We start from the raw sequence: 18,554 nt of genomic DNA, 5'->3' as shown, positions 1-18,554 counted from the left end.
GTGAAATGTAGTGTAGTTTACATTATATCGCTGTTAATAAATGAAATCATAATCATAATAATGGAATTTACTCTACAGAGAGTCATGAAAACGATGAACAAATCATTAAACAACTTTCTTTGAGAAAAACTGTCATGTTATGTATAGTATAGCCTTCACAGAACTCATTTAAATAAACATTTAGCTTAACTTAAATTCATTCATTCATTTTCTTTTCAGCTTAGTCCCTTTATTAATCCGGAGTCGCCCCCAGCGGAATGAACCACCAACTTATCCAGCACGTTTTTGCGCAGCGGATGACCTTCCAGCCACAACCCATCTCTGGGAAACATCCACACACACACACACTCATTCACACTCATACACTACGGACAATTTAGCCTACCCAATTCACCTGTACTGTATGTCTTTGGACTATGGAGGAAACCGGAGCAGCCGGAGGAAACCCACGCGAACGCAGGGAGAACATGCAAACTCCACATAGAAATGCCAACTGACCAACCCGAGGCTCGAACCAGCAACCTTCTTGCTGTAAGGCGACAGCACTGCCTACTGCGCCACTGTGTTGCAGCTTAAATTAAATTGTAACAGAAAATATTATGTATTCCTAAAATGTATTTATATTTTTTATATAATATGTGGAAAATAAATGGGGAAATATGTGATGCATCGAAAAAACTTCTTTAAAATTTAGTTAGTTAAATGAAAAGTTAGTTAAATTTAGGGGGAGAATCAAAAATAAATAATATACAGTATAATGGATTCTTCGAGGTGAGTCCTCACGCATCACAAATAGCAACTTGACCTGCAAGTGTTGTACTCCTCTGTAGGTCTTGTTTTGGAAACTGATTGGCTTAAGGGGGTTACAGCTCATCTACACCCCTGACCGACTGTGTGTGAGGGGCTGCCGGTGTTTATCCACCAATCAGAGAACACCGTGTCTCTCCAGACAGACTGAACACAAAGCTGCAAAGCTGATAAGACTAAACTTGGCAGGCCCGCCAGAGCAGACAGTATAGCATGTGTTTGTGCGTTTAAAGCATGTAACAATCTTTCAGTGCTCAGACACACACCTTGGCTCGGGCATCCCTGCTGGCCTCGGCTTCAGCTGCCATGGCTCTCTGTAAAGTGGTGGGCAGTTTGACGTCTTTGAGCTCGACCCGTTCCACTTTGATCCCCCAGTTTTTGGAAGCAGAATACAGCACAGCCTGTCAGGCACAAAATAAAATGATCAACAGTTCACAGTACATTTAAAGAGCTAGTTCACCCAAAAATAAAAATGTACTTGCTATTTAGTATCCCTCAAGGGATTCCAAAGCATTATTTGTTTATTTATTCTGATACATACATTAAATACATTAACTAAATAAACCTTTTTAAAGGGAAAATCTAAAGTGTGATTGAGTCATTAATAGGGATTTTCGATTTTGCGATTCTGTGTTTTTTTTTCACAGAATTGCAACTTTATTTCTTGCACTAAAGAGTTTATATGCAGAATAAGGCAGAATTTAAAGATATAACTCAAAACTGAAAAATTATCCAAATTCTAAACATTGTTCTTCAATTCTTGACTTTGTATTTGACAATTCTGAGTATAATTAAAATCTTTTAGTTCTGGGTTTATATTTCACAATTCAGTTGTTGTTCCTCAGAAATCTGAGTTTACATAATGTAGAAAAAAAATATGTAAGATTTAAATTTTCAATTGCTAGAAAGTCAGAATCGTGAGATAAAAAAAGCACAATTAATATTATTATATGAGCCTCCACTGTGTGAACAGGACATTTGAAACACATCTATTACATTATAAAACCCAACAGTCAGCTTCATCAAATGAAATGAGTGTAGGTAACTCAAAATGTACTGAACGTTAATTCTACTCATTTGAAAGGAGTTTTAAACTTTCAACTATGTTAAAGGTAATGAGTTAATTAAATACCCCAGTATTTCAACTCATATAGATTAGTTTTTTAACTCAAATGGTTTGTTGCAATCGGTTTCCTCAAACAGTTTGACTTGCCTTAGCTTATTGGGTTTTACAGTACTCAGTTGGTTTGAGTTCATTTATTGGGTTTTACTGTGCTCAAATTGCTTCATTTACTCAAATGGATTATGTTCACAGTACTCATTAGGATTCGTTTTTGAACTGAAATGGCTTGTTGCAATCTGTTAACTGAAATGGTTTGAGTTAACTTAACTTTTTGGGTTTTACAGTGTGTTATTATCATTTTGTGCAGACTTGTGTGAGATTTCTTGACTGTTAAAGTTTCTATATTAAAGAAATACATTTTGTGCCAATAAAGAACCTATTTTTAAAGGTAGAACTAAAGCAGGTGCAACTTGCCTCCATCTGTTCTGACATCTCCTCTCTGTCTTTTAGGATGTCTGCCAGGCTCTTAGTTCCGAGCATGTTTCGTAATGTAGTCTGTGCAAGCATCTGTGTAGCATAATTTGCATTCTCCACTTTAGTAATGGAGACAGTGGGGTTAAAGATTCGATAGTAGACCACTGCATCCACCATGATAGTCACTGAGTCTTTGGTCAACACCTAAAGAGAAATATATCAAATATAAACCTGGTTCAGGATTATATTAAACGTGTAACCTCAAGTTATTATGTAAAGAGTAATTGACGATGAGCTGTTAAATTAATAGAGAAGTAATGCAGTAATTATTTTGTAATAATCTATCTAATGCACTGAGTTATTGTGTTTAAATTTGGGGAAATGCATATAAATCTAATTTACGATCCCCAAGTACAATACAGAAGAAAGTAATTAGAATGATAGAAAATGTGGAGTTTTTGGAGCATACAAAATCTTTTTTTTTTTAAATTGAAGATTAAGTTTAATGATCTGGTTAAATTTAATGACACAGTTTATGTTAAAGCTAGGAAATAGCTACTTCTAAAATGCAAACAATTTTTTTTTTTTTTTTTGAAGAAAGACATGGACGATATAATCTGAGAGAAGAACAAAATTTCCGGATGTTGAAAACAAGAACAACTTTAAAAAGTTTGTGTATGTCTGTCATTGTGTGAAATTGTGGAACAATCTATAAAATATTCTAAAACAATGTCAGGATAGTAATCAATAGAAAACTTTGTATAAAATATATATTATTTAAGGAATATAATGAGAGGTGGTTGTAAAAAAAAACAAAAAAAGGTATAATAAAATTTTAATTATTGTCTGTATACACCACGTTTGGATCTATGTTATACAAAGAAAATTTACAAATAGTGATTTAACCATATCATATGTAAAAGCTGCAAAAAGGATGAAATATATCTCATGTACAAAGAAGAGATAAAATGAAGTATAGATGAATGATGTGTGCGGTAATGAGGTGGGGAAAATAATAAGCTTGCGCTTCCTCCCACTCCATTTCAACCATGGTGTAACGTATTTTGTTTGAAGAATTGTTTTAAGTGTATGATTTATTTTTTGTTTTTTCAAAATAAATTAAATAAATTGGACTGGAGTAAAGTATTTTGCTTATACTACATGGTCACCACACCTAAAGACACTGTTCACATGTTGTATTTCATGATATATGTCAGTTTTTTTATATGTCAGCCTATTGTTTTCGTTTGCTTTTGATTTGACTTTTGACAGTATTAGGCTGTGAAGTAGTTGAAATCCTTCACTTCAGTATAGTGATGTGGAAATCTAATGCAGTTAAAACCTGCCTGGAACTACTTTAACTGTGCATTTATCTAAAAATATCTGCACACTTTAATAATGTTCATCAGCCAATCAGAATGAAGCATTCTGTCCCTTAGTATTAATTTAAACAATACCCTTAACTATTTTAGCCAGTTTTTGTACAATGTAAAAATTTGACCTTAAATTCACAGTAAATTACTGGCTAATAATTTCATTACTTTCACAGTAAAATACTATTTGTAAATTCACAACAAATTACTGTGAGGTAGTTACTGGGATTTTGTTAAATTAAATTAATGTGAAGTTACAACTATAGTGTATTATACTTTAGTATTATCTTGTAGAATTGACTATATTTTACTGTGAAGCAGGCTTTCCTCAGCTTGTCATTTTGACATTTACCCTAACTTTGAAATTGTTTTGAGTGTTAAACAGTGTTTGGTTTTATAAATTAATTACTTTAGTTTATTATGTTTTAACTAAGCACAATTATGTTTATTAAAAGTGATTTCATATTTCCATGTTAACCTTATAAAATTAAATAAAGATGAAGTTCACTCGAAAATTCACTATGAGATTTGTGTCGTTTCAAAACCGGATGATTTTCTTTCAAGTTATTTTTGAAGATGGAACCAAATTGTTTTGGGGCCTGCAATAACATTCTGTTATTTCTAAAAATCAAATAAGTACCAGTCCAAGTATAAAAGTTAATTTGTATTAATGTCTATGTTGAATGAAATAAAAACAGTTTGATTTCTATAACTAACATGCAAAAGATATAGTGCCTTTTACAGTAATTTGCAGCAATCATGCTAATTTGATCAATTTCACAACAAATTATAAATACAACACATTACTTTAAATATTTACAGTTAAATCCGGTAAATTATACTCTTGTAATTTTCTGTGAAAAATTACAGTAACGTTGTAAAAATCTGGAATTTCCTTACAGTATGGATTTAAATGAATTACTAACCTCTTGAGCGGGGATGTCAAAAGACACCGTCCTCAAGTCGACCTTTCGAAATGTGTCCATACATGGAATAATCCAGAACAAACCTTTAAAAAAAATCAATAAAAGCACTGCTTGTGTCACAAGTGTGCAGTAAGCAGACTATTTTTAATAAATTATTCATGATTCAAAGTACTAACCAGGTCCTTTAGCACCTCCAAGGAGTCGTCCCAAACGGAAAATAACAGCTCTCTCATATTCTTGAACAACCTTTTAATAAAAAATGTTATGGAAAAAAAAGAAATGGCTGAAATGATGTATATTTAGGCAAAATGTTATTCTTTGCTAATAATGAAACTTTTGTTTTTAGTAAAGTAAGTATGATGTTATATGTTGTTACTTACCTTCATACAAAACCACACTGAGACAGGAAAAGTAAAAAAGATAAGAAGGCAAGAGAAGAAAGTGAGGATGTATCCACAGAACCCACAACTCTTGGATTGATCCCCATCTGATTAAACCCAAAGGTAAGAGCTCAGTCTCGATGGATTCAAAATTAACGTTAGCTGATTAAATATAACAAGAAATCAAGAAAAACTCTACAAACCTGACTGGACTATGACATTTGTGTCACTCTCTTCATTTGCGATAGGTTCAATTTTGTTATGGGAAAGCTCACGCGAAGGAGACAGCATTATAGACATGGTCAAACGTTTTTGTTTTCTGTTTAAATTAGATGTACAGGTACTCTGAGTGAGATTAAATACGCTCTGTTTCCATTGCCGCCCATTTTCACACGCGACACTTTGTATGTTACTAAGCAACAGCTCGTGTTACACCTGAAAGTCAGTCACTTCCTTTAGCCTACAAGGCCTTATCAAATATCATCATATTATCTTTTTGTTTACACATGCAAACATACAGCAAACAAATATTTTGTTTGTTTCTTAGTCAGATGATAAATGCTTTAGAATATGGAAGACGTAAATCAATTAAGTGTTCCATTATGTTGACTGTATGTAGCTTTATTTCTCTTCCTTCGAATTTAGACATCCTAAATTAATACAAACAAAAAAGCCTATGGTTTTATTTAAAATTGTATTTAATGTTGCTTTAAATAAATCTAAAGAGATCTGGTGAAATCAAAATGTAGCCTACTATAATAAAATAATAGGTCCCTCATATTTTAAATATTACCATAAATTCTATTGATACAATATAATTTTAGGAGCTTTAGTGTTCCTTATTAAAAGTGCAACTGTGTACATTAATTTATTAAATTAGTCTGAATATTATAAATGTGCCGCCAAAGGTCAAAGAGGTTTTAAAGAGGAGGTTAAAAGTCTGCATCCACAGAACATTAATGTCGTTTATTAATTTAAGTTAAATCTAATAAAATTATAAATGAATGTAAGAAGATTGATACAAAATCTGCTTCTACTCAAGTTGTTACGATATATTATAATAATGTAATGTTTAAAAAAACAAAGTACTAATGCTCAATTTAACATTTTCAGGATATGGTACCCAACAAAATGATTGACAGCTATAAGACACGCCCCTAGCCAAAAAGCGGAGATCTCAATGCACATGGGTGCGCTCTGCACTCCACTATTGAGCAAGACGCGGTTTAATTTCACTCAGAAAACGTTTCTTAATGTAGCAAAGATATCTCAGAGGAAATCTAAAACGTGAATATCGTCGCCAAGTGTAAATAACGTGATGTGTCGGCTACTTCGTGTGTTTTCCTCTGTTCTATTGTTCAGGCTGTATGCATGAGACGCAGATGCAGTCTCTCATTTACACGCTTCGGGACATTATATTGTTTTCAGACGTCGCCTGTGTTATATAACATGAGGTAAGTACAACTTTTATTGTTTGTTTGTTTTTTTCCACAGTTTGTGAAAGGAAAGTCTCATTTTTAGATTGACCACATTTTTGTTATGATGAAGACTTGTACACAATTCACAATTGATTAAATATGTCAAGTAAGGTTTTTATTTCTTTTATATCAGTACCACACATTAACTTTTGATTTTAACTTTTATGTTACATCTATTGATTTTTATTGATTTGTTTCAATGAATGCAGATGATTTGTGTTTTTTATGCTCGCAGTCAAAGGGAAGTCTTATTTGAGCATCTTTTGGTGGTGGAATAGGTAAGCCTGAATTAGAGGTAGTATAGACCATTTTGAGATGTAAACAAAAACAATGGTCCCAACGTGTTTCCAGTTTTACATATTTAATTTATAGCTTGAGAATCTAAAAAGAGCCAGATATTAATAAATGATGTTATGATAGCTGTTTAACTTGCAGTTATTATTGAATTGCCTCTTGTTATTAACTAGTTTGATAACAAGCAGGAAATGTTCATGGGCCAACGACATGACCACATTAAAATGGTCAGTTCTTGTTTTATATTGTTTCTCAAAGAGTGGACATTTTTGCCTCATTTAGGCTAATATTTAATTATGAGATTTAAATGCTGCATTTTAGTGACATTTTAAGCAATTTTTTCGCTGAAATAGATTGTTTGATGGTCATCATAACCAAAAAAAGTTAATTTAAAATATCCTGGATAACAACAATAGCCAAAATAGTCTTCAAATTAACTTTAATATCTGTCACTTTTGGTGCTTCACACCTTTTTATTTGTCATTTTTTGTTTAAAGAATAAGATTTAGAGTAAAAGTTACTTATTTTAAAACGCATTTAAAACAATACAGTAGCAAAAGATTACTTCACTTAAATCAGATTGTATTTTTCTTGCACAGCTAGATGTTAGACTCATGAAAAATAATTATGTGCACTGGCAAAAACTGTAATTCTGGACCTTCATCAGTTAGGGGTGGGTCTTTCGAACGGCCCCCCGGCTAGGGGCTTGTATATACTGTTCCCAAAACAGCAACCTTTAACAGTTTTCTGTTTTCAGGATGGTTGTAATGGGCCACAGGGGACCGCTGCAGTTGTTTGACCTTTTAAAGCTGTATAATGAGGACTCTGTCCACACCCTTTGCTCTGTGTTTGATCATGAGTGGGAAAAACAACAGAATAATTACAAGGAGGTAACTTTAATGAAAACAGCACAAGCCAGAGAAATTGTGTTTCATTACAATGCATGCATTGAGATCTAATGCTTTCAATATGTTATTTTTGCAGAGGTCGGACCTAGAAGATGATTCGGGAAGAAAATCACTACTAGTAACCAGTAAAACAAATGCTGGTTATTCTCTACTTTACACATTATGGAAGACATTTCATCCATCTTTAATCAAAATTGTGCTTCTGAGATTGTCATCTGATCTTTTCAGTATTTTAGTTCCTATTACTATCAGGTATAACCACAACTGTTTCCCAAATTAAAATCCAAGCATATATAAATTAAACATCTAATATGTTTGTGTACTAATCTCTTACCCTCAGATGGGTTATCCTGTTTTCTGAGAGGCAGGCTATGTTTGGCTGGACTGGATACACGTACGCTCTGGTGGTGTTTGGGGCGCTTTGCTGCGGTGCTTTTTCTCAGCATCACTTTGAGAAACGTAGCAGGATAATTACGGCCAATGCACATGCAATTCTGTCTGGCACTGTCTACAGAAAGATAAAGGTTATAATCTTAATTCACACTCGGGAACACTTTGTTTTGATGGTCTCTTTGAGTATTAGTAGACTTTCTGCTTAGTGTCTGCTGAGATTGCTCCTTTAAACAGACATTTAACTGACTATAAAAAACCTTGCAAGAACATGTCAACTTACACTGACCCCAACACAAACATTCTACTTATAATCTAATGAGAATTAGTTGGCATGTAGATGCACTTTAACTTAAATTCAACAAATGGACCATAAAATAAAGTAAGACCCAGAATTCTTGGTGTGTTTTGCAGACCAAAAGTTGGCATTTCACAACTCCAGCTCTATTCTCCTGAAGCCAGTAGGTTGAAAGAATTGCTGAAATTAGTTCTGCTGTTAATAGAAGCTTATGGATTTGTTTTATAAGTATGTTACTTGGTAATATACATAACACAATGTAGGATACAAACGCACATGAACATTTCATGAACTGCACTCACCAGCCACTGGATTAGGTGCACCAGTCATTTTAATGCTTCACACCATTTTTTATTGGTAATTTTTTGTTTAAAGAATAAGATTTAGAATAAAAGTTACTTATTGCATTTAGGGATGTAAATGTGAAATGGGAGTTTGTCATTGGTCAGATCTGCAGAAATTAAATTTTTATTTGTCACATACAGAGTAATGTATGATGTTCAGTGAAATGCTTACACAATCACTTGTTAACTTTAAATAGTAACAGCAATATCTAATTAAAATAATGTAAGAACATAATCTATGAAGAAATGAATAGTTATAGAAAATAAAGCAAATATGAAATATTTTAATATTTATAGCTGTAGAAAAGCTGTAGCATTTGGTTAAATCTTTGCCATGTTGCCAAGTCTGCCAAGATTCACACAGTTCTGTAGCCAAGAACGTCCAAAATGGTACCACAAAGGTGTACCTAATAAAGTGGCCAGTAAGTGTGTGTCTTTTTTGCAGCTCTCCATATAAAAACACACAAACTTGTGATGTCACATTGAAATTGTTAGTTGTAAATTTCCATGTATTTAAAATGCTAAATAGTTTTTTCTTCTTTCCTTTATGGTTCACGCTCCCCTCATTTTCCCCTTCTCCTTTACATTTAAGACATTGTCTCTTTCCCATAGTTCTCGATGGCATTCCGACACCTCTCACAGAGAGGATATGTTAGGTGAGGCTGAACGTGTAGCAGAGTTGGTGGTCACTTTGGCCTGTATTTGGTCCTCCCCGCTACGAGTCACTCTCTATCTGGGCTTACTTTGGGCTAAACTGGGTCCTAGTGTGTTGGTGGGAGTGACATTGCTACTAGTCCTCATCCCTGTCAAGTCAGCTGTGGAGCGAAAAGCCAAACAGCTCAGGGTAAGTAAGGACAAATGCATGCAGAAAATGATTAAGAGGTTTACTGCATCTCTACATTTCTCTCTTCTGTGTTTTAATTTTGTTTTGTTTTTCCTCAGAGAACTCATCGGGTCATCAGAGAAAAGAGTGAACAGCTCATCAAGGAAATGTTGCATAAATATCAGGTTATTTTAATTCCTAATCCTTACACTTGATCCTGTCATTTATAGTTCTTCCACAGTTTAATTTGTTTCAATCCTAATCAAGGGTGATTCTAGGATTTTAGTCTTAGGGTGGCTCAGTCATATATCTGGGTGTAAACTGATTTAGATCTGAGGAATATTTCCAGCACAGAAAGGTTGAGTTCAGGTCAAAAAATGGACAAAAGGACAAAATCAACAATTTTTTTAATGTTGCAGTTAATAATTGATTTGAGCACACTCTTTTGCAGTGTGCGAATTATACATTGACAATCAGGGGGTTGACTTTTTTCGGAAGTTTGCTAATACATGCTTTAGTGCAGTGGTTCCCAACCTTTTTTTGCCCAAGACCCCCTTTTTCCCTAGACGTCCCTCATCTCTTTTTGGGTGTGTCAATTTTTTTGCCTTGTGCTCAAAAAATTCTCTGGGCTTGTCACGGTATTGGGAATGAGTCATCTGCAAATGTCTTAATAATTTGGACGGCCTCATGCATTCGTTAGCAAGAACTTTGGTGCAGATAATGCACTGTGGATGGGTCAGGGACTCTCTGCTCCGAGAAAATGGAATAAAACCATAGTTCAGATAAATATCTTTGTATGTCCTGCATTTCGTACACCACTATTGCTAGCGCTGCAACCCGAAATGTTTGGAGCTTTCTCACCTGGATCCAGTATGCTTGGGTCATTTGTTTTATCTGCTGAAAGCGAATTAGCTTTTTTTTGTGTATAGGAAGAATTACACATTTATCAAATTTTGGTCAGCCAGGGGAAAAAATTTACTAAGGCAACATGATCGTCCTAATTGTCCACAGCTAAAAAATGTTTTAAATGTGATGCGACCCCACCACAGAGCTCGCTGAGGCCCCCTTGTGGGCCAGGACCCCCTTGTTGTGAACTGCTGCTTTAGTGAAACAAATTATGAATATTTAAATTACATCTAATTTATTAATAAAATTTATATATTTTTAGTGTTTTAGTGATATTTAGTGACTATTTTAGAGGTTACTGTGGGTCAAACTTTACAAATTATGTTTCTATTTTTTCCTTTTTTAGGCTACATTCAGATATAAACATTTATTTTATAGGAAACGTGTTTTGTGAATACTTAAGATGTCTATTGGTGCTCTAGAACTGCCAGTTTCAGACTGTTAAATGAAATTTTTTCTAGCGTTGACTGACACATTATGCTTTCACAATAGTATAAACCGTTATATTTATATGGATATATTTTTAATAAATAATATTTAAGATCTGGATCAGAGAAAGCTATTTCTTAAACCCCTCATACATCTGGTTTTGATGCCCTTCAGGGGGATTAAGTGTTAATTAGGGGGGGTCAATCTCTCCCAAAACCCTACTGTAATTAGCACCCTGCTCTTGTGTAACATAAATCATATTCCCTTGTATGATGATGTTAATTCCCAACTGTAAAAAAAGCCCAAGCTCCTATTTTTTATTGGTTGTAATCAGATAGTGTATGTTACAAAATAAGAAAGACGATCACGATTTCAAGTTCAGGCAAACTATTAATTATAATGTCATGTTTGACTCGAAATGTCAGTAATGAGGTTTATTTGTTTATTTATTTGTTTATTTATTTGTTGAATTCAAATTAGAATATTTAAATAGATAGTTCACTCAAAAATTAAAATTGACTCACACTCAAGTGGTTCCAGACCTTTGAGTTTCTTTTTTTCTGCTGAACCCAAACAAGGATATTTTTTTAAGCTAGAAACCCTTAACCACTGACTTCCATAGTAGGAAAAAATACTAAGGACGTCAATGGTTACAGGTTTCCAACATTTATCTTTTGTGTAATGTAATGTGTGTATTTATATAGCACATTTATTGTGTATGGCCATACACCCAAAGCGCTTTACAATCATGAGGGGGGACTCTTCACACCACCACTAGTATGCAGCATCCACTTGGATCATGTGATGGCAGCCACAGGATAACTATGCCAGTGCGCTCACCACACACCAGCTATTGGTGGAGTGGAGAGACAGTTTTGTGTTAAAAAAAGTTCAAACTGGGTTGTGACAAGGGGGAGTAAATGGGGCTAAAGTCTAATTTTTTGGGTGAGCGATCTCATGTAATATTATAGAAATTTTAAAAATCCAGTAAAATTCTTTCTGTATTTTCAGAAAGCAAACTATCACTAGAGCAAGATATCACAAATGCAAAGTTTTTGATTTGGCATTAGAAGAAAAGTGATCTAGCATGGGATCACTTCCATATTTCACTAGTTATGTAAGTGCTTGGTTTGACGTCTGATTAAAAAAGAAGCAGAGATGGATCTTTTCTTCTATATTTTGACATGCATGAATACATGAAAGAATGAATTGGATTGGTTCATGAGAGCATATCTGAATTTGAGCTTGGGTTGTGATAAAGAATTTCAAGGTAAAAAAAGAAATCTATACACGGGTGATCTTATGACCAGATCAATAACATGTCTTTAGAATATAAATAGGGAGAATTTTCTTTACATGCTGACTTGAAATTTATCTTTGACTAGGCGCTGAAGCTTCTTACATGGGAGTCCTGGTTTTTTCAGAGAGTTACAGAGTCAAGGACCCGGGAGCTGGAGATGCTAAGAATCCAGGGATTTCTCACTGCTTTCTCAATGCTCGACTCTATCTGTATGCCTTTTCTGGTGAGTGCTTGATACTTTGGATAAACCTCCTCCTGAGAAGAAAAAGACTTGTCCACCAAGATGGGCTGACTGTTTTTTTTTTTTTCGGTGTTTTGTTAGACCTTGTTTACACCTTTTATTAAGACATGTTTTACCAGTTTATCCCAAGTGGACAATCTAATATTTGGTTGTAAATGTCCACCAAGCAAATTTGGGATTAAAAGATGTCCAAGCATAGATGTCTTGGCTAAAGCAAGACTAAATTTGAGCTGTTGTGTGAAAATCTAATAGACAAAAAACTGAAAAAAAAACTGAGCTTGTTTATTTGATAATGCTTATGAAAGTGCTCCTGCTAAACTGAAGTAGAGCTTGATGAAATGCGCATAAAACACCCTCATTTGAATGCGTGTTAACACCAGCTGGAAGTGGCAAAGCATCTCGGTGACTGTTTGTGAACAGATTACTGAAAACAAACCTTGCCAGCCTGTGTTTTTATATTCCATATCCTACTTAAAATCAGTTTTTCACTTACTGTTGCGAAACTACCCTCACTGTGACTTTGACTTTAAATTACCTTTCCTCTATTCTCCAGATGCACAGGGGCTTACTAAGTAAACAAATCCACAGAGCTCTGAGATTAAAACTCAAATCAAAGTCTAGATTACAACTTGAGGTCAGAAAATTGAGATCTCCATCCTGCCACTCTTTCATAAGAATGGGAATGATCTCTGACACAGTTCAATGTTTTGTAACGGCCCAATGAGCACATTTTCTCCTTTGACCCATATTTACCATGCTTTTCGATTTTTCTACTCAGGTTATTTTCTCAAGTCTCGGTGCATTCGTCCTGGTGGATGATGGGAATGTTCTGACATCATCTCAGATCTTTACATCTGTCTGTTTCTTCAGATTGCTCCGTCCACCTCTGCTGGAGTTCCTTGGACTGTTTTCTGTTCTCAAGCAGGTAGTTTGAATGTTAGAAAATGTTAGATTTAATATTTCTGTGCTATTGAATGTATTTGTCTTAACATGACTTACACAGGCACAGCAGTCTTTTTGTTATCTGGAGAAAATCTTTCTCACAGAGGACCTGGGAACCTCTCAGTTTCTTACAAAAGGTAAAATCACAATATATTGAAGGATGCACCAAGAAAGGGGTTTTATTTATTTGGTTAAGTGAATATGTTTGTCATTGTAAAACAGGGGCTACAGAAGAGTCTTCTGCTGACAGCACTCAACAGCCATGTGACGAGTAAGTTGGTAATTAGAAAGAAAATGTTTTATATTGTACAATTAATCTATTGAATGTATTTCTTTAAATGGTTGAGATTATTTACACACACACACACACACACACACACACACACACACACACACACACACAAACACACACACACACACACACACACACACACACACACACACACACAGTAGTTAACATTTGAATTTGTTCAAAATCTTTCATCAAAGTTGTCCTAAAACTATTTAACAACACCATTCTTCCATTTAATAATAATGATGATAATAATAATAATAATATGTATTTATTATTTATTCTTTTTATTGGTTTATTATTATTATTGATTTATTATTGTTTTTTATTGATGTATTATTATTTTGATTTATTATTTTTTTATTGATTTAATATTATGATTATTTTATTGATTTATTGTTATTATGATTATTTATTGATTTATTATTGTATCAATTATTTTTATTATAGATTTATTATTATTTTTTGCTTAATGTTTTATTATTATTCTTCTTCTTCTTATTATTTATTTTTATTATTGATTTATTATTATTATTGATTTATTATTATTATTATATTAATTTATTATTGTTATTTATATTGATTATTATTATTATTATTATTGTATTATTAATTTATTAGTATTATTATTGTTATTTTATTGATTTATTTATTATTAATATTATAATTATTATTTATTTTATTATTGATTCACTATTATTTTTTATTAATTATTATTTATTTTATTTATTTTTATTATTGTTTGTAATTTTTTTAATTATTGATTTATTATTATTAATTTTATTGATTTATTATTATTTATATTGATTTTTATTGTTGCTGTTATTATTATTATTTTTTTTAAATCAGTTTTGTATAGCTTAAAAAAATTATTCTTGTTATGGCAATGCAAAATTTTCCATCAGTATTCCAATGTGTTCAATGTCACATGATCTTTCATAAATGATTCTGATAAGCTAATTTAATGTGCAAAAGCATTGATTTTTACTATAAGTATTAATGCTTTACAATATTATATTTGTGCATATACATTAGTTTAGTCAGTACTGAAGCCAAATTTGGAGCTTATCTAACAAAATAACTTACAATAATGGTTTAAAAATTAGTAAAACAAATGTATATGTTAGGGAAAAAAAGTTTGTAAATAACATTTTCAAAGATAGCAAAAAATCAAGAGAAACAAAAACTATATAAAATTTGGTTGAACTTTTGTAGTTTGTTATGTTTTTTGCTAAATTTTGCATGAATTTAAATGTATTATCTTTCCATTTCTAAAGATGTTCTGTGACTAAAATATTATTTTATAAAATAAATCTGTTTATTAAACCTGTTTTGGTCAAATGCACAGATATATATTAACCATATTCACTGAAAAATGGATAAAAATATTCATTTTCAAAATGGGGTGTACTCAATTATGCCGAGCATTGTACAGTATATGCACATTAAACCATAATGTTATTTTAGGATTTGGTGGATTTGATAAATATATATATTTTTTCATATCATATCGTAATGTTTAATTAAATCTAAAATGTTGCATATACATAAAGACTATAATCAGTTTAGAGAAACTTAACATATTATTACCATGATGATCTTTAAGTCGGCATCCTAAATCTCACGCATATATTATAGAAATACAAATGTTTGCATTTGTGCAGTATTATCCTTTGCCTTTTGATTAGGCAGAGTCCAGAACATTTGACTTGACCCACGGGTCTCCACTGTCCAGCATTAATATATTAAAATTGCTTTAATCCAAGGCTAACATCAGTGCATTTAAGAGCATTAGCAGTGCTTCTGATTTTAATATCTTTCTGATCCCCCTGAGAGAATTTATCATGCTTTTCTTGCTCTCTCTGGCCACTGCACTAGTTGTAGGGGTTAGGGCAGGTTAAGGAAGGATGATATTCACAGAATCACAGGCAGGGCTTGATGGTAACAGGATGATGACTGAACAGGGCTTCTGACTTACCTTTTTGTTCCATGTTTAAATGAGTTTCTCTTGGTATCAACAACATCTTGTTTTGTTGAGCTGATATGCACTGTATACTTGCAGTCTGCTAAACCTTTTTGGTGTATTAATTTTTACAGGTGTCAGGAAAAGCAGAACGATTCTGATGAGAAAAGAGATCACTATCATTTCAGAAATGTATGTTTGTGCATGCATGTGTGTGTTTGTGTATATGCTTGTTTAAATTTATACCTTTTAAATTAATACCATATATATATATATATATATATATATATATATATATATATATATATATATATATATATATATATATATATATATATATATATATATATATATATATATATTTAATTTAAATGAATTTATTATTTGTTGGAATTCTCTTAAGCCTTTTTGGATAAAATCCATGCTGAATAAATAAATGTAAATTAAAAGTTAAATAAATCAAATGAAAATTGCCATCAGATTGAAGAATGATGGTTTTCAGTGAATAATGAATATGTAAATTTAGTGATTGCTTGAAATTTGATCATTTATTTTTGAGGGAGCAACCCCCTCAACTTTTTTTGGGTTTAAGTAACCATTTAGTTAGTGTCCAAACTGTACACTTATTACTTATTTGTATAATAAAAGCAAAGTTTTAAGTGAAAAACATGGTAAAATGAAACAATTTATTTGTAAGTGAAAAAATCCTCTACTTAAAAGCAGTTGTTTGTGTTGTTTCAGGAGTTCAGGGAAGCCTGCTGGCTGTATTTGGGGGCTTTTGGCTGGCACTGGGTTTCAGTGTGCTCGCTGGTCTACCTGTCAGTGTGTGCTGTTAGTTTAGCACAAGATGGTGTCCTGTGCATGTGGACGGGTGAAGCCAAAGAAGTTCAAGGCCTGGATGGCTGGAAAGAGCTCAGAAACTCTCGTCTGTCTGCATATGCGCTGCTTGGACTCCTGCAAGGTCATTGTCAACCTGTAGTTTCACAGAAGAGACTATATATATAACAGATTTAAACACTGTACATGTGCTTAAAAATCAAAATTCCCTTGATCTTTTGACATAAGAAATGACTGTACTAAATAAACCTGTAAGTTTCTGAATTTTCTCCTTAGAATAAGTCACTCTGTTATATAGTAATGTGTCTAAACTTAGCCTTTACAGAAGATCAAAGCCCACCTCTACATCACTGCCTGTTTAACCAGGCCTAAAACAAGTGACATATAGAAAAGCAAAACACCTCAGGCTTGTTTTTTTTACATGCCATGTTAACAACTGGTAGACTAATGATGTTGTGTCTTTTTTCACATGCCTTGTGCTGCTGAAGGTACAGTAAAACACCACTTAGTTTTTTAATGGCCTAGCCAAGCATACAGGATTCAATGGTGAAATTATTTCACTTGATTTTCTTTATTGGCTTGTAACTTTTGACCAGGTGTTTGTGTGCTGCAAGCATTGCACATTCTTGTATTTATATTGCTGATTGCAATCATTTTTCTTCTATCCAGAACAAATATTCTTTAGAACACAACAATAACACCGTTGTTAAGTGAAAAGCGCTTGTGTTTTTTTGTTTTGTTTTTTCAGCCTTCCTAGTGTGCTGTGCCGCCTACTGCCTGACTTGTGGTTCTCTCAAAGCATCCCGTACCCTACACACTGAACTGCTGTCGGATGTTCTTCATCTGCCTGTGCACTCACAGAAAATGAACACCAGAAAACTGATGCAAGCGCTCACTCAGGTGAGTTTTGTCCTCTAGAGGCCAGTGTGGAGGCGATCACAGCATGCCAATGAAGAGAATAAAAGGATAGTTCAATCAAAAATTAACATTCTGCCATCATTTACTCATCCTCCACTAGTTCCAAACTTGTTTGGGTTTCTATCTTCTATTGAACACAAAATAAGATACTGAAGAATGTAGGAAAAAGCAGCCATTGACTTCCATAGTGTTTATTGTTCCTACTCTGGCTGCTTCTTCCAACATTCTTCAGCATATCTTGTTTTGTGTTTAACAGAAGAAAGAAATTCAAAAACTTTGAAACATAACTGATACCAGTTGTAAGAGCAACAAATAATACTTGACTTCTAGTTGATCATTTGGAAAAGTGGCAGAAGGTAAATTTATCCAATTAATCATCTGCATCCCAATCATCACAAATGCTGCAGGAGACCTATTAGAACCCACATGGATCCAAGATTCTCACAAAAACAGTCAAGTTTGGCGAAGGAAAAAAAATTAGGGTTGCATTAAGTATGCGGGCGTGCGAGAGATCTGCAGAGTGGATAGCAACATCAACCTGAGGTACAGTATTAAGACATTTGTGCTGCCCATTACATTAGCAGAATAGCACCACTTTTCATAGTTCAGCCTCCACATCATATTTCCTGAAAACAAAGAAGGTCAAGTGCTCCTGGATTGGCCAGCCCAGTCACCAGAAATGAACATTATTGAGCATGTCTGGGGTAAGATGGAGGAGGCATTGAAGGTAATTCCAAAAAATCTTAATGAACCTTGGGAGTCCTGCAGGAACGCTTTTTTTTTACCATTCCAGATGACTTTTTTAATAAGTTATTTGAGTCATTTCAGAGATGTATAGACGCAGTCGTACAAGCTCATGCGAGTCATACATAATATTATTTCTTTCCCCACTGCACAATGACTTTATATTTAATTTCTGTTAAGTGACCAGACTTTTGTTGACACAAAGTCAGACCTTACTGTCCTAATTAAATAATTAAAAATCAAGGCATGATCATGTTTTATTTTGGTAAAATAAGCGTAACCCAGAGGTCTTTGCCTTTCATATTAGCCATTTTGATACCAAATGATCAACTAGAAATCAAGTTATTACTTGTTGTTCCTAAAATTTGGATAGGCAACAAGACTTTTGTCAGGTAGTTTAGTAATATATAACAGATGCAAGGAA

The 18,554-nt window shown here is 33.3% G+C and overlaps 2 protein-coding genes and 1 long non-coding RNA gene across 15 annotated transcripts in view; 2 read left to right on the top strand and 1 right to left on the bottom strand.

Moving 5' to 3' along the window:
• The window catches only part of LOC141380703 (uncharacterized), a 15,017-nt gene extending 11,541 nt beyond the window's left edge, over positions 1–3,476 (top strand). The window contains exon 3 of the long non-coding RNA XR_012399394.1: positions 220–3,476. This is a non-coding gene — a long non-coding RNA (uncharacterized lncRNA). The remainder of the gene's footprint in view (positions 1–219) is intronic.
• Positions 1–6,386, bottom strand: part of zgc:112408 — a 7,496-nt gene extending 1,110 nt beyond the window's left edge. Inside the window, exons 1-6 of one of the 2 annotated variants that reach the window (NM_001017597.2) lie at positions 5,227–5,353; positions 5,024–5,130; positions 4,820–4,889; positions 4,644–4,726; positions 2,345–2,548; positions 1,074–1,208 (exon numbers count right to left, since the gene is read on the bottom strand). In NM_001017597.2, the coding sequence (NP_001017597.2) occupies positions 1,074–1,208; positions 2,345–2,548; positions 4,644–4,726; positions 4,820–4,889; positions 5,024–5,130; positions 5,227–5,323 (696 nt within the window). In that variant the 5' untranslated portion in view covers positions 5,324–5,353. Of the gene's footprint in view, positions 1–1,073; positions 1,209–2,344; positions 2,549–4,643; positions 4,727–4,819; positions 4,890–5,023; positions 5,131–5,226 lie in introns of both variants that reach the window. The other variant, XM_073940367.1, reaches the window with a different exon arrangement.
• Positions 6,187–18,554, top strand: part of abcc13 (ATP-binding cassette, sub-family C (CFTR/MRP), member 13) — a 23,948-nt gene continuing 11,580 nt past the window's right edge. For 4 of the 12 annotated variants that reach the window (XM_073940721.1, XM_073940720.1, XM_073940718.1 and 1 more), the window contains exons 1-14: positions 6,187–6,477; positions 6,737–6,779; positions 7,553–7,685; positions 7,780–7,955; positions 8,044–8,227; positions 9,348–9,579; positions 9,678–9,743; positions 12,279–12,416; positions 13,213–13,359; positions 13,438–13,513; positions 13,599–13,647; positions 15,766–15,823; positions 16,373–16,592; positions 17,217–17,368. In XM_073940721.1, the coding sequence (XP_073796822.1) occupies positions 9,385–9,579; positions 9,678–9,743; positions 12,279–12,416; positions 13,213–13,359; positions 13,438–13,513; positions 13,599–13,647; positions 15,766–15,823; positions 16,373–16,592; positions 17,217–17,368 (1,101 nt within the window). In that variant the 5' untranslated portion in view covers positions 6,187–6,477; positions 6,737–6,779; positions 7,553–7,685; ... (1 more) ...; positions 8,044–8,227; positions 9,348–9,384. Of the gene's footprint in view, positions 6,478–6,736; positions 6,780–7,552; positions 7,686–7,779; positions 7,956–8,043; positions 8,228–9,327; positions 9,580–9,677; positions 9,744–12,278; positions 12,417–13,212; positions 13,360–13,437; positions 13,514–13,598; positions 13,648–15,765; positions 15,824–16,372; positions 16,593–17,216; positions 17,369–18,554 lie in introns of all 12 variants that reach the window. The other 8 variants (XM_073940716.1, XM_017353990.4, XM_073940715.1 and 5 more) reach the window with 3 other exon arrangements.

The sequence above is a fragment of the Danio rerio genome, chromosome 24 (assembly GCF_049306965.1).
Source record: "Danio rerio strain Tuebingen ecotype United States chromosome 24, GRCz12tu, whole genome shotgun sequence".
NCBI classification, from domain to species: Eukaryota; Metazoa; Chordata; class Actinopteri; order Cypriniformes; family Danionidae; genus Danio; species Danio rerio.
The sequence above is the reverse complement of the archived record's forward strand: the minus strand, read 5'-3'. Positions and strand labels throughout refer to the sequence as shown.